Source organism: Sinocyclocheilus grahami, unplaced genomic scaffold (assembly GCF_001515645.1).
Source record: "Sinocyclocheilus grahami isolate Dianchi unplaced genomic scaffold, SAMN03320097.WGS_v1.1 scaffold366.1, whole genome shotgun sequence".
Taxonomy (NCBI): Eukaryota; Metazoa; Chordata; class Actinopteri; order Cypriniformes; family Cyprinidae; genus Sinocyclocheilus; species Sinocyclocheilus grahami.
In genome coordinates, this window is record NW_015505545.1 from 627833 (window position 1) to 642090 (window position 14258).

The 14258-nt window shown below is 38.1% G+C and overlaps 1 protein-coding gene across 1 annotated transcript; it reads right to left on the minus strand.

Moving 5' to 3' along the window:
- Positions 1–641: 641 nt before the first annotated feature.
- On the minus strand, positions 642–14023 carry LOC107549234 (synaptotagmin-11-like). The gene is made up of 4 exons (XM_016230239.1): positions 13781–14023; positions 4013–4929; positions 1771–1891; positions 642–1111 (listed from the first exon to the last, which is right to left on the minus strand). Exons 1-4 carry the CDS (start codon positions 13812–13814, stop codon positions 801–803), a joined length of 1383 nt encoding a protein of 460 aa, XP_016085725.1. The 5' UTR covers positions 13815–14023; the 3' UTR covers positions 642–800.
- Positions 14024–14258: the final 235 nt, after the last annotated feature.

Genomic DNA, 14258 nt, shown 5'->3' on the forward strand with positions numbered 1-14258 from the left:
GTTCAGGGCAAGATTTATTCAAAGTGCATGATGAAATCATTGCACAAGCAATAAATCAGGCCCAGAGTGCTGCCAATAGGGTTATTGTTGTACAATCACATGACTCAACATGTAGCTGTGGAGAATGTGACACAGCAGGAATCTCCGAAACATCTCCAGCCAAAGCATAACAGATCAATTTATACTTCAGCGTAGATCATACAACCTCTGTATCACTTCAGTGCATTTCTCATACAGTGGAGAATCAGTACATATCAGAAGACGCTCATCACAACTCCTTTCACAAACTTCCGGAAATCAGATGCCTCAAAAAATAACCTGCTTAATGTGCGCCAGCATCACAAATCCACACAATGTCCTGTTCTGGAGTGAAATATGGAGCGTCAAGACATGCGTTATGTTTTATTAGGACAGTTACAGAATCCCAAACCTCATAAATTCCTAACAGTCAATATGTTTTTTTTGTTATTTTGGTCTTGTTTATTATTTCTCATGTATGTTTGTGTTGAGGCGGTGTGTATGTGTATATGTGTGTTTATATGTGGGCAACTGAGTGAGAAAGTAAATGTGTACTTTAAAAAGATTCATTTCTGAGGCCCATCATCGCATTAGCAGTGACGTAAAAGTTGGCTTAAGTCTTGTTTTTTTTTTTTTACAAGTCCTCCTGATAATCAGTTACCTTCAATGTAGTGACGGTAACAAAAAGGCATCTTTTCCCAGAACTCTCTCTCTCTCATTATTAAATGTTTCCTGTGTGCCTGTGTTTGAGCGTGTGTGCGGAGAGAGATTGTGGTGAAGCTCTAATATTCATTGAGCGTGTGCCACTTTGAGATTTGGCGCCGTGGGTTTTGGCAGACCTCCTGCCAGTGGGCGGCTCCCGAGGGGCAGGGGCTGTTTGCACCGAGAACCAGGCGTCCCAAGGCCTGGTTTTTAGTAGTGCGGTCAAAGTCCATGACCAGGAACTCAATAGAGATGTCTGGCAGCAACTCGGCCGGCACGTCATAGATAAAGGATTCATTAAAGACTGGATTGAGCGTGCATTTCTTCACATGCGTTTTCTTCTTGGCAATGCGCTTGTGGCCGTAGAACACATTCAACTTCACATACGGATCTGGGACACAAAATGAGTCATTAGATTAGATATTTAGGTGAGATATAAAAAATCTATTTTTAAAAATATTGTAATTTTACATCAATTTAATGTTTTTTTTTTTTTTAAATGTAATTTGTTAAATATACACTGTGTATATTTGACTGTCAAAAAGTTTCTTTTGTAGGGTCTGTCATTTTTTGTTTTTTTAAATATCAGTACTTTTAATTCAGCAATTTAATCAAAATACGACGATAAAGACATTTATGTTACAAATAAATTATTTTTAAAAAAATGCAGTTATTTTGAACTTTCTATTAATCAAAAATCCTGAAAAAAATGTATCACCGTTTCCACAAAAATATTAAGAAGCACAAATGTTTTCAATATTGATAATAATAAGAAATGTATCTTAAACACTGGATTAGCATATTAGACAGGAGTAATAGCTCTGGTATAGCTTTACCAACACAGGAATAAATTACATTTTAAAATATATTCAAATAGAAAACTGCAATAGTATTTCATAAAATTACTGATTTACCTATTTTTTGATCAAATAAATGCAGCTTTGGTGAGCATAAGAGACTTCTTTAAAAACATAAAAAAATAATACTGACCCCAAAACTTTTAAACAAGTGTTATAAAAAAAATAAAAAATCATTTAAATGTACACTTACTTCCAGATAGGCCAGTGATGTCCAATTTTGGAAGGTGTTTTGCTTTTAACACCACCACACTCAGTCTGTGAGAAACAGGCTGATAGGAAAGAGAGACCAGCAGCTCTCCACGGCTCACACACTGCAGAAATTCAAATACACAGACACAAAAGTTTAAAAAGACAACAAGTTCAAGTATTTAAGACAATATAATTATTGAATAGACCTCTTTGGCTTGAATCAACATTACAATACATGTAAGAATATCCCTAGGTTCACTAAGCACCTCAACAGCACTGGAAGAACTGCAGCATAAAGCCCCGTTCACACTACAAGTAACCTGTCCAGCGACGCGACAAAGTTTAGAATCCTTCCACTTTATGCAAATGAAGGGCAACTTTCGGGAGCGACAACCAATAGGAAAGAAGAGCTCATGTGATCGTTCTCCTCTCAGTCATAGATAAACATACGCAATGGCAAAAGAGTAGGCTCTGTTTCTCATTCATTTTTGTTTGTATGTACGGATTTAATTCATATTTATATTATATTTAGTCTTTTGCCTCCAAAATGTTTGACAAAGTCGCTGCTAGTGTGAACGCAGCTTAAGCAGGTAAGTGATGCGATAGAGAATGCTCTTCAGCACATGGTGTATTGGCAAAGGAACTGATCAGATGCATTAAAAATAAGTACAAACTGAGTGGGCTGATGACTTGTTAAAAACTTGTTTTCTGTTTATCTTCGCAGCTTAGGTTCTGTGTGGAGGCACGAGGAGGCTTTCATGCACGTGCCAACTGGATTGTCTACGCGTCATCTAAACCCACTCAGTGAGCAGGAGGATAAGCACATTTATCAATGACTACAAACTGCAGTAGGAGGATGAGGCAGTAACAGTAATTAGTTACTTCTTTAGGGAATAACACAATATTGTAATGCATTACTTTTAAAGTAACTTTTCCCAACACTGATTATAAATAAAAAAATAAAAAAAAAATTCTTATTCTTGCTTTTTGATCTTAATTTTTCATGCTGCATGTATATAATGCACTGCATTGTGCTATACAATATAGTCAAACATTTTTGAATTTGAACAATGTACTATAGCAGTGGTTCTCAAACTGGGGTATGTGAGATGACGAGTTTTGGCATTCATTTAATTCTACCCCAACTTAAAAGTAACATTAAAACCGAATGTATTTCTGACAAGCAAAATGCCGTTTCTAATGTAAAAACAGGAAAATGGGAGTGCCGTAACTAAACAGTCAAATACATGATATCCAATCAGCTTACCTCATCTTTTGCAGTCAAAATTGACTGCATCCACACAAGCAATATGCTTCTTTAGCAAATCGCGCTGCTGTTCAATGTATCTTTAAAGTAGATCTTCACTTAATAGCATGAAGAGCAAATATTGACACGGACTGAGATCGATTTTAACTCTCTTTGATACAGACTCACTGTGCGTGTTATTGTTTTCATGTTTAAGATGCGAGCAAGAATGCAAATTTCCCTGAATATCCAAACGATGGCAAATGTGCCATTAATTTTTACAACAGTTCAACTAAAAAAGGTAATATTAAGTGAACATTTTACATTTTAAATGTTTATTTGTATAAAAAGTTCTTACATTGATTTCCTGAATCTGTTCTGTATGTTGTACAGACGTTCAAAAAAACTTTCAAATTTTGAACTGCATATCTACGTCCAAGGGACGTCGTAGCCAGACGTCCAGATACCGTACCGGATTTGCACGTCGATTAGACGTATTCATTAATGAACGAATCTGCGGCTTTGAACGATTTGGAGAGTCAGTGATTAAACCCATTCATAACTACAGCATTTTGCTTCTTTACTGAATGAATGAATGACACGATGCCTGGCTCATTAAGACAGCGACTTGCCGCCACCTATTGGTGGTTTTATTTTTAAATCTACAAGTAGCACAATTGCTTTATTTATTATATTAATAATACACTTAATGGAATGTTAAGAATATGACATAAAACATGACATACAATTAATAAGGATAGAAAATATTTGCCTCTATAAAGGTAAAAAAATGCACCTGTATATCAATTTAAGGGGGCAAATTGTCCTTTAATAGAAAAGGTGTGACTGCGGTCTAAGTGGAAGAGCGGGGGTATGCAGAAGAATGTTAAATGCCCCAGGGGGTATGCCGCTGTAAAAAGTTTGAGAACCACTGTACTATAGGATAGACTGAGTTTTGGCTCATATGTGTTTTTTTTGGTGTTATGCTCTTTCTCACCTGCATACTTCTCTTTGTGATCTGTTGCGTAATATGGACCCGGCCTGTACTCGGATCCACACCTGCCAGCGGAACCATCGCCTCCCCGATCACATCGTCTCGTGAGAACCGGTCAAAGCTCAGCACCAGGAAGTGCAGAGTGAGATCCGACAGGGAGCTGTACGGCACACCATAAAATGTGAAGGTCTCATCAAACGCAGGTTCCAGAGTCTTCCTCAGGACCCGAGTCTTAACACGATGTTTCTTCTCGGGGAGAATGGTCATCTTCACATAAGGGTCGGCACTGCCCGCATTGCCTTCTACGGCCGGTAACCCCCGAGCCTCCAGGATGGTGACCACCAAGGCCTTCTTAGGGAAGTTATAATCGATTGCGATGCTGAGATCTCCTCGGCTGGGCTCTTCTGCGGGGGTGAAGGGTGTAGCTGTGCTGGAAACCGTAGTACTGGAGGTCTGACTGCTGCTGGCAGAGCTGCTGTCCAGACAGCAGTAATCTGCATGCACAGGAAGTTCCCTCTCCAGCTTGGGAACCTCATGGCCACTTTCCCCGAGCCTCATCTGCATTTGTTTCTCTCCCAGCAGGCCACTTTCTGCTGCCGAATCCATATCTACCAGCACCACTGGGCGACCCTTGTTGCTTTGAGCCCCGTCGGTGGTCTGGGATCTGGCCTGGCGTGCTACTCGTATGATCTTCTTGCTGCTGGTAAGCGCGTCGGGGTAGATGCTCATTCCTTTCAGCATGTGAATAAACCTGTACGGTGGGTCTGTGAGAGGATCACTTTGTTCCGATTGGATTCCATGGAGCTTGTAGTTTGTCCTGTTGTAATGTTTCTGACAGCAAGTCCACACAAAGATTAATGCAATGACTGCAACGACCAACACACCAGCACCGATAAACCCCGCCAGCACTGGGGACATATCTAAAAGAGGAAAACAGAGACAGAAGAGTAAACTGACTGCTGAACAACTCAGTCGCATCCATCTACATTCACCCACAGCATATTCATACCTGAAGATGTTCACAAGGTTAAATCGTAAAGAATAAATAAGTCTTGTTAAAGCTTTTGGTTAAAGCACAAAAGCTCGGAACATGCAGACACTGACAAACTCACAGTAGACTCGCTCTATATCTACTTCATGCCCACTCCACCCGCACATGCAGAGGAACACAGTCATCCCACACAGCGACGACTGCATCCGGTCTCACGCTACAGCAACACAGCTATGAAATATTGAAAATTCTTGTCTATGTGTATTTACACTTGGTTCTGTGTAAAAGCTGTATCAGAGTATTTGCTATTGTCATTTGGGTGTAAATGCATTTAATGGTATGTTACATCACGAATGTTACTTAAAGACATCTTTTTGGAACAAGTATGCTGCCTCAAATGCGGTAAAGAACAGAATTTGTCCATTGAGAAATAAAAAAAGCTAGATACATTTTTTTTCCCATTTTTTTTTATTTATTCAAAGAAATAAATACTTCTATTCAGCATGGACTCATTAAATTCGTCAAAAGTGACAGTAAAGACATTTATACTGTTACAAAATATGTCTATATAAATGTATATACAACATATACATAATTATAATATAATATTTGATATATTGTATTTTATATTGTATAATATTTGATATATTTTAAATATTATAATATTATTATGTATAATATATATAAAATGATAAATACTCTCTATTCATCAAAGAGTCCTGAAAAAAAAATGTATCAAGGTTTCCACAAAAATATAAAGCAGTCTTCAACTGTTTTCAATATTGATAATAAGTAATGTTTCTTGAGCACCAAATCAGCATATTATAATGATTTCTGAATGCTCACATGACACTGAAGACTGGAGTAATTGCTGCTAAAACTTTAGCTTTGCCATCACAGGAATGATCCCCCCCCCCAACATTTTTATTGTTTTTACTGTATACTATTTTTGATTAAATAAATGCAGTTTTGGTGGACATAAGAGATTTCTTTCTACCGACCTGAAACTTTTTGATATTAAATAAATAATAATAATTGCATGTACAGTCAATGATAAAAGGCTGAAAGACAGTTTATTTACTTAAAGCTGCAGTCCGTAAGTTTTGCCTCTTTGTCGCCATCTCTGTTTGAAAACCTGCAATTGCAGCTGTGGGTTGCAATCTTCCTTGCGTGGGTTGTGAGTAGGCATGGGACGATAACCTGTTTCAGGGTATACGCGGTTTGGAAAAGTCACGGTTTCAAAACCACAAAAATGTCCCGTTATACCGTTCCTGCGAGCAGTCAGTGAGAGTCACCTGTGTGTGGGATGGCCGAAGGAGATGAGTCCCTGGAACCCCCCGTCGAAAAAGACTAAGTCTGTCGTATGGGAATTTTTTGGGTAACGTAGACTAACCATGTTTCGTACACAACGGTGCTCCATACAGATGACTTTTTAGCTCCGATCGCTAAATAAATACTTCCAGGTCGAACATAAACTATATCTGTGTCATCTTCATTTCTCCCTCTTTCACCCCCGATCAAGACAGAGACCCACCCGCTGTTTGTTTCAGTGTTGAAATACTATTTGGCTTGCTACCGAGGCAGATAACATGGCTAATTAACTAGCTAACGTCAACTAGTTTCCTCCCTCACGTTACTTCACAGAGTGAGGAATAGCAGTCTAAAGTACGTACTGTACTTGTCTGCGATTTAGTACAATAATTAAATTTAGCTGGTATCACGTCTATACTTTTAAGCCTCCTGCCATTGTTTACATCTGTTCAAAATCACAACATTTAAAAAAGACATTGTTGTATGGAGAGACCGTGTGTGTGTGTGTGTGTGAGACACTCGCACTCGCACTCTCTCTTTCCTTATGTGTGTATGTGCACACATCCTCGTACCTCTCCAAACTTAATCCCGGAAAGGTGAGCATTCCTGCATTATAACTTGGACTGAAAGATTGAACTGAATGTGTAGAAAGTGAGCATGTTTCCAAAAACCTTGTTGAGCTGCAGGTTTAATGACTGCATTTTTTTATTAATTTTTTTTTGTTTGTTTTTTACAGAAATTATGATTTGATTATATTTTTGATTATTGAGCTGCAGGTTTAGGCTCACTTAAGTGACTGCATTTAATTAAGAAGAATTTAATTATTTATTCTAATTATTTAGCCTGACATGTTTACTGTTCCAAAATGTTCTAGATGTTTCTTAAAAATAAAATGTGTTCAGTGGGAAAAAAAATTTTTTTTACCCAGACATTTAAAAATAACATATTTTAGAGCTGTAATTGCAATACCGTGATATTTTTATCCAAGGTTATCATACTGTCAGAATCTCATACCGGCCCATGCCTAGTTGTGAGTCAGCATGGATGAATCTAATGTTTTGAGGAGTATGTGTGGCAGTCAGTCACCGCACCGGTGTGGATATTTACTGTAGTTCGCAATCACTAGCCTAGTCTTGGAATATATGACCCAAAATAAGAATTTTCACCATATTTTGTCATCTGAACAAGTAAGTAACAAGTCTGCCACGTTTGTTCTGACCAACTGAGGGGAAAAAAAATTACAAAGAATCGAGCTATCAATGGCGATTTAATCTAAAGATCGGTTAGCTCATATCACATCAAACCGTGCAAATGATTATTATTGTTATACTTTATTTTCAAATTATTAATGTTAACAACATCAGCATTGCCTATAGTGTATATTAGCGTGTAGATTTCAATTTCTGTACAGTCTAACCTCTAATTGTCATACCGTTCGAATTTCATATTAAGAAATTCTTTTAACCCAAAAAGCAAATTATGCTCCCTTCGAACTGGTTGTCTTTAAAATACAAATCTTGTGTAATCCCAGGCTATCTGTTACCAGAAGTAGGGCTGTGCGATATGGACAAAAAAAAAACTATCACGATTTCTTTGATACATTTTGTGATTTCGATTTTAATCACGATTTTGACACACACAGACATGCTTTACAGTCATTAATGCATTCAGTGTGAATTTGAAACATATTTCCAAAAGAAAACCAATTAGAGCTTTATCAAAAAGCTGTAACATGTCTCTAGAACAGACATAAGGCAAAATAATCACTAAGTAAAGGTGTAACAAAATGTCTCTAAAATAGACATGGCAGAAAAAATAAATCCTGTGTCCAGGGATTTTTTTTGCCATGCATTTGTCATAGAGCTCTTTGTGGCATTGCCTCAGATGTTGAACTAGATTTGTAGCGCCAAGTTCACACGTACTCCGTCTGCAGTGCGTATACAGTATGTGTATGCGGTGCAGAAGCAGCACGGACTCATTTTGCTTTCGCACAGGACGCGTTTGCAGTCCGCTCCTGATCCGCGGCTGTTTACCACAAACACAACATTTATCCAATATTTTGATTTCAAATCCAAACGTTGTTTCTGAAAATGCTTTTTCAGCATTGTGATTCTCTTTTATCACAGTACAGTAATACAATCTTTCATAGACATATTCACATTTAAACTCAACAAATATAACTTTGTTTAACTACCACCACGAGTGCCATCTATTATTGCCTTGTTTATCTAAAAGTGTACTTTTCCTTGTTTTAAATCTAGCCAAAAATCCATGTGTTGACTGTGAAACAGTAGACTTTAATTATATGCATTTATGGTGTAATTACTAAATTTCCGTGTCAATCCATGTTAATTTTTACCGTGAATAATGCGCTGTCACTTTAATTCAGCGCGTGCAGCACAGTAGAAATAGACTCCGTGCGGAAACGATTGCAGCATGCATGACTGCTGCAGACGCACCGCTCCTAGAGCGCACTGCCGGACCGCAATCGCATGCAGGGTGAACGCTCTGATCCGTTAACATGAGCGCGGAAACAATACGCTCCACAAGACGGAGTGTGTGAACCTGGCTTTACATTTGTATGCCCGCCCGGTCTGTTCTGTTATCGTGCATTCTGATTGGAAAATCGTGCTATAAAGCGATTTAGAAATCGCTCAAGCTCAAATCGTGATTTTATGACGATTTTGATTAATCGCACAGCCCTAATATACAGCTTTCTGTAATTAGAAGCACATTTAAAACTAGAATATAATTTAATTTCATTCCCATGTCTTTCATAAACGCATAATCCTTTCTGGATTACAATCCGCCATCAAAATGATCAATTTAATTATTCCAGCTGCTGTGAGAAAAGGCTATAAATGATCGGCCACCTGCTGGATCCTCACATGCGATAGCCTAGTAGCCTGGACAACTTCTTTATGCAGTGCCATGCTCGAATTTCCCGCGAAAACCTATCCGTACAACTCAAATTAGAAAACATTATAAGATAACCGTTGTGAATCGGGCTAAAGTAAGGTGATAGTTTTGAACACTGGCTGGTTACGTACTTGCTCAAATATTGATTTCGGATCATTTTTAACCAAAAAAAGTTATGGACTGCAGCTTTAAGCTTTCTGTCCTTGTGTTGTCAGGATAGTGACATAAATTAAGACTTAGATAACGGAAACACTCTCTGGGAGAGTGTTTGTGATATATGTCCTTTGTAAGATGAGCTGCACAAACATGACTTGCTTAACAATGAATCTTGATGCTGATCACCCTATCCACACCACAATACAATTTTACAAGGTCAAAGTGATCTAACTTATGAGATCAGATGTGAGGTCAGCAGTTTTTACTGGATGCCTAAGTGGCAGTTTTGTGATGAATGAAGACAAAGATTCAGAAAAGAAGAGAAGAGAAGGCAGCAAAAAATCAAATAAGTAGAACATTCTATTCATCACAGCCCAGAAAGAACAGCATGATGGAGCTACAGCCAAAATGAACAGCGTGAGGCAGGACAGAAAAAGATATTTGCCAGTGCTCCACCCAGTCTGTTGTTCTTTGCTCCATCACTCTCACCCAACCCCACTCAAAGACCCTCACCCCACTTGCTGCTAGATGATGCAAGACTTGGCAGGCTCCGAAAAAACAGCTGCTCCAATTACCTGGAAACATCCCATGGGGCATAGACACATAATATGAACCAAAAGCACACGCAAACAGAGTATAGACACCCACCTCACGCACACATGTACACGGTTTTGCTTGAGTTTTTAATCAATGTACTGACAGTACCAAAGCCTCTAACCTCTCAGTGACATCTCAATGACTGAATTCTTGGCATACTCAGTATTTCTCAGGACATAAATCAAAATAACATCCCTTTAGAGCCCTGACAGGTTTGTCTAGACTGTGGACACGGTAGAGTGATCAAATATCAAAAACCAGAGATACATATGTCTAGGGTGTTGGTAGCTAAATGATTATCTCATTGCTAGTTAAAATATTGCAGGAAAGAGAAACATGTGAGGGTTGCTAAAAGAGCCCTATCAATGTTATGCCCTTGAGGAAGACAATTAGTGGACTGTAAGATCCTTCAGAAAAGAATCTGCTAAGTTACTGTCTGTGGCTGAGGAAGATGAGTTAAATGATGTTTGCTGCTCTGACTTTCCCATACCAGAAAAAGGCAATACACAGTACTGTCTACTGCAGTGTAATCAATTCAAGACATTAATTTACCAACACTGACAGAAATTAGTACTGCCAGTTATTCCAGCACTGTGGTCTCAGTGTGCATACGTCATATCAGAATGATGCAGCAAAACCATCTAGAAAAACCTCCATCTTGTCCTATTTAAAGGTGTGATGTAATGGAAGTGGCGGCAGATATTTATTAATTTTTTTACATATTGTGACGTACATTCAAGTCAAACGGATTATCGAAAAGATAAAAATGTAGGGCGAGACTTGGTTCAGTGCTTTGGTTGTTCATTGGATGGAGGCAAATCTGAATCATGCTTGCAGTCTATTGGCGAAAAAGCTGACTAAATGATTGGAGAAGTCGGGCAAAAATCAACAGAGAGAAATCTGTTGATTCACAGGAAGATACAGTTATGACTGAATCTTTTTTTTTTTTAATTATGAGATAAAAAAAATGTAACAAGAATGAACAAATTGTTCACAATATTATTAAGTTGCGCTAAGAAAATAGCTAGGGTGAATTTCCATTTCACGCTGACCTCAAAATATAAATGTTAAGTAAAAAAGTCTTAGATTTGACATTTTGAGCTGTTTCCCAAAGCATTTTAATTAACTAAAAATTAATCACAGATTAGCTGGTTGTATCTCAAACAAGACAAGATCCACCACTGTAATCATATCAAATCTGAATCATGCTTGCAGTCTATTGACGAAAAAGCTGACTAAATGATTGGAGAAGTCGGGCAAAAATCAACAGAGAGAAATCTGTTGATTCACAGGAAGATACAGTTATGACTGAATCTTTTTTTTTTTAAATTATGAGATAAAAAAAATGTAACAAGAATGAACAAATTGTTCACAATATTATTAAGTTGCGCTAAGAAAATAGCTAGGGTGAATTTCCATTTCACGCTGACCTCAAAATATAAATGTTAAGTAAAAAAGCCTTAGATTTGACATTTTGAGCTGTTTCCCAAAGCATTTTAATTAACTAAAAATTAATCACAGATTAGCTGGTTGTATCTCAAACAAGACAAGATCCACCACTGTAAAAAAAAAGTTGGCGAAGAAATTGTTTTCTACACTCAATATTGTCCTACAGGATCCTATGACTCTGCACATCATCCAAAGCACACGGTGCCTGCTCTTTGAATACATGTACAGGCCACAGTGAGAGTGGGCAAAGAAGCTGTGTCTGGAGCGTAAATGTCTCTCGGAGGCTCATGCCAGATGGAGGTGGGCACTGTGGTGCCAGCTGGTGCTGGCATCAGATCCGAGGACACTCCTTCTGTCACGTTATCCCACACCCTCAGACACGACACAGTTATTCCTTAAAGATTACATGCAATTAGAAATGAGAAAACACATAGCCTATTTGGATATGAATACTTCCCTATGCAAAAAGCATTATGTTAAATAAAAAGGATGTCCAAAAATGGAATAGCCCTATTCATGATACAGTTGCAGAATGATACGAATGAGAAAACTGCAGGGGCTTCACGAAGAGGTAATAATGAATAAAATCCTAAAATTGTAAAATTAAAATAATTTTAAAATCAAAATAATCCAAATAACTCACTGAAAATGGTTACATATTTTATTTGTTTATTTGCATGCCATGTGACAATTAACTGTTAACAGAAAACTGTGAACATGCAAACGTGTTCTTAAATAATTGAAATATTAACTTAAAATCTCAGAGGGTATACTTCAAGTAAATATGTAAGGTCAAAGGGGTTCGGCTGACAAAAAAGTTAGGTAATTCCCAACCTATGGACCCTTTGCTCTCACATGAGGCCAAAAGGGTGATATAAGTACCAAGAAAGTTGCTATCTGTGATTGTTGTTAGTATGTTATGCCAAATGTCATATATCTTCTAGCGGATGAATGCTGCATTATGAATTTAGGATACTGTAAAAAAAAAGTTGGCGAAGAAATTGTTTTCTACACTCAATATTGTCCTACAGGATCCTATGACTCTGCACATCATCCAAAGCACACGGTGCCTGCTCTTTGAATACATGTACAGGCCACAGTGAGAGTGGGCAAAGAAGCTGTGTCTGGAGCGTAAATGTCTCTCGGAGGCTCATGCCAGATGGAGGTGGGCACTGTGGTGCCAGCTGGTGCTGGCATCAGATCCGAGGACACTCCTTCTGTCACGTTATCCCACACCCTCAGACACGACACAGTTATTCCTTTACATTAGCCCTAAAAATTACATTTCCTTAAAGATAATGATTTTCATATCAGTTTAGTAATTAAAGTGAAACATATAACACAGAGAACAACATACTCAGTATTCATCTTCTCTACTAAAATTGTTCTCAAAAATGTGTCTTATTTCAGGCGTAGTAGAGAGGAAATCAATTTTGTATAATTCTGAGAATAAACAAAAAGTCTTATGAAATCCTTTTAAAATAAGGAATTTCTTTTTAAAATAAGGAATATACATTTTTCGAAAACTGTGTCAAACTCTAAGATATTATATTTGGGTAAATATTGTGGGTAAAGTACAACATACTATACTTTTGAAAACTCTTTGCCCTTAATACTTATACTGTAAATCATGAAAGGCTGGAAAAAACATGGTGTCTCTAAATATTGCTGCAGAAAACGGAGGTCTTGGAGCCTAAGAGGTTGAGAACCACTTCCCTAAATGGCACCTGTCAAAGAACAGCAAAAGATTTAAAAAAAAAAAAAGTTTTATTTTCAATACAAATGAAACGCTATGGGACATAAGGGTGTGTAAAAGAATGAATGACATTTTGATTTCATTTGATTGAAATGAATGATTGAAACGAGCACAGAGAACCTCACAAATTTGCATAACTGTGCTTTTGACTCAAGCCTTATAGTTACTTAGATGGAGCTATTGTAATATATTCCCCGTGTGACAACTAGCCCCTATAGTATGGCTGGTGATTGTGAGGACACATGGGTGGAGGCTGTAATCTCAGCGGCGCGTTATTAACAAACAAAGAGCCTTCGGGTCCAGTCCGGAATAGACATCACGTCATCCCTGCTCCCATCTCTCCATTAAAACACTTTTGCAACATGGCGACGTTCACAAACACTCACAATTTAACGAATCATTGCATGACTGAACAACAGCCTATACTGATGGTGGTTGTAATCTTGATTTAAGAAGCTCAACAAGTGCTGTCCAAAATCTCACATCATAAATAAGTGCTATCTTAACCAGGTCAAATGTATTCATAATGCGTAACATTCATATCTCAGGCGTGTCGGGAAGGCTCAGGCCTGCGCTATCTAACGTTACTCACCGTACGCCGCGCGTATTTCACTGATCTCAGCCATTTTGCGGGCTGGGCGCGCTGCGATCCGGATAACGGCCGTGGAATAAACAATAAATGTCGACGGTCCTTCGTTTAGCTGATATAATGTGGATGATTCATGGCTACATCTCTACGGTACGCGGTGTCCTCGTGTCCTCGGTCCAGGCCGTTGTCGGATGCTGCGCGCTGAAGGATGCACTGCGTCGGATTGAGAGTCTGACCGTAAGTACCGCCCACCAATTTATTGACAGCATCCCAACACCGTACACTCCTGTATTTGCCAGCAATTTCATATCCGGCGAAAATTAATAAATTGCAACAAATACTCATGATCCTACTGAAAATTTGTTTTTTTGTTGTTGTAACAGCTACATCTACTTTGCATTTAATATAATTACATTGTATTTTTTAAAAGATTACATGCAATTAGAAATGAGAAAACACATAGCCTATTTGGATATGAATA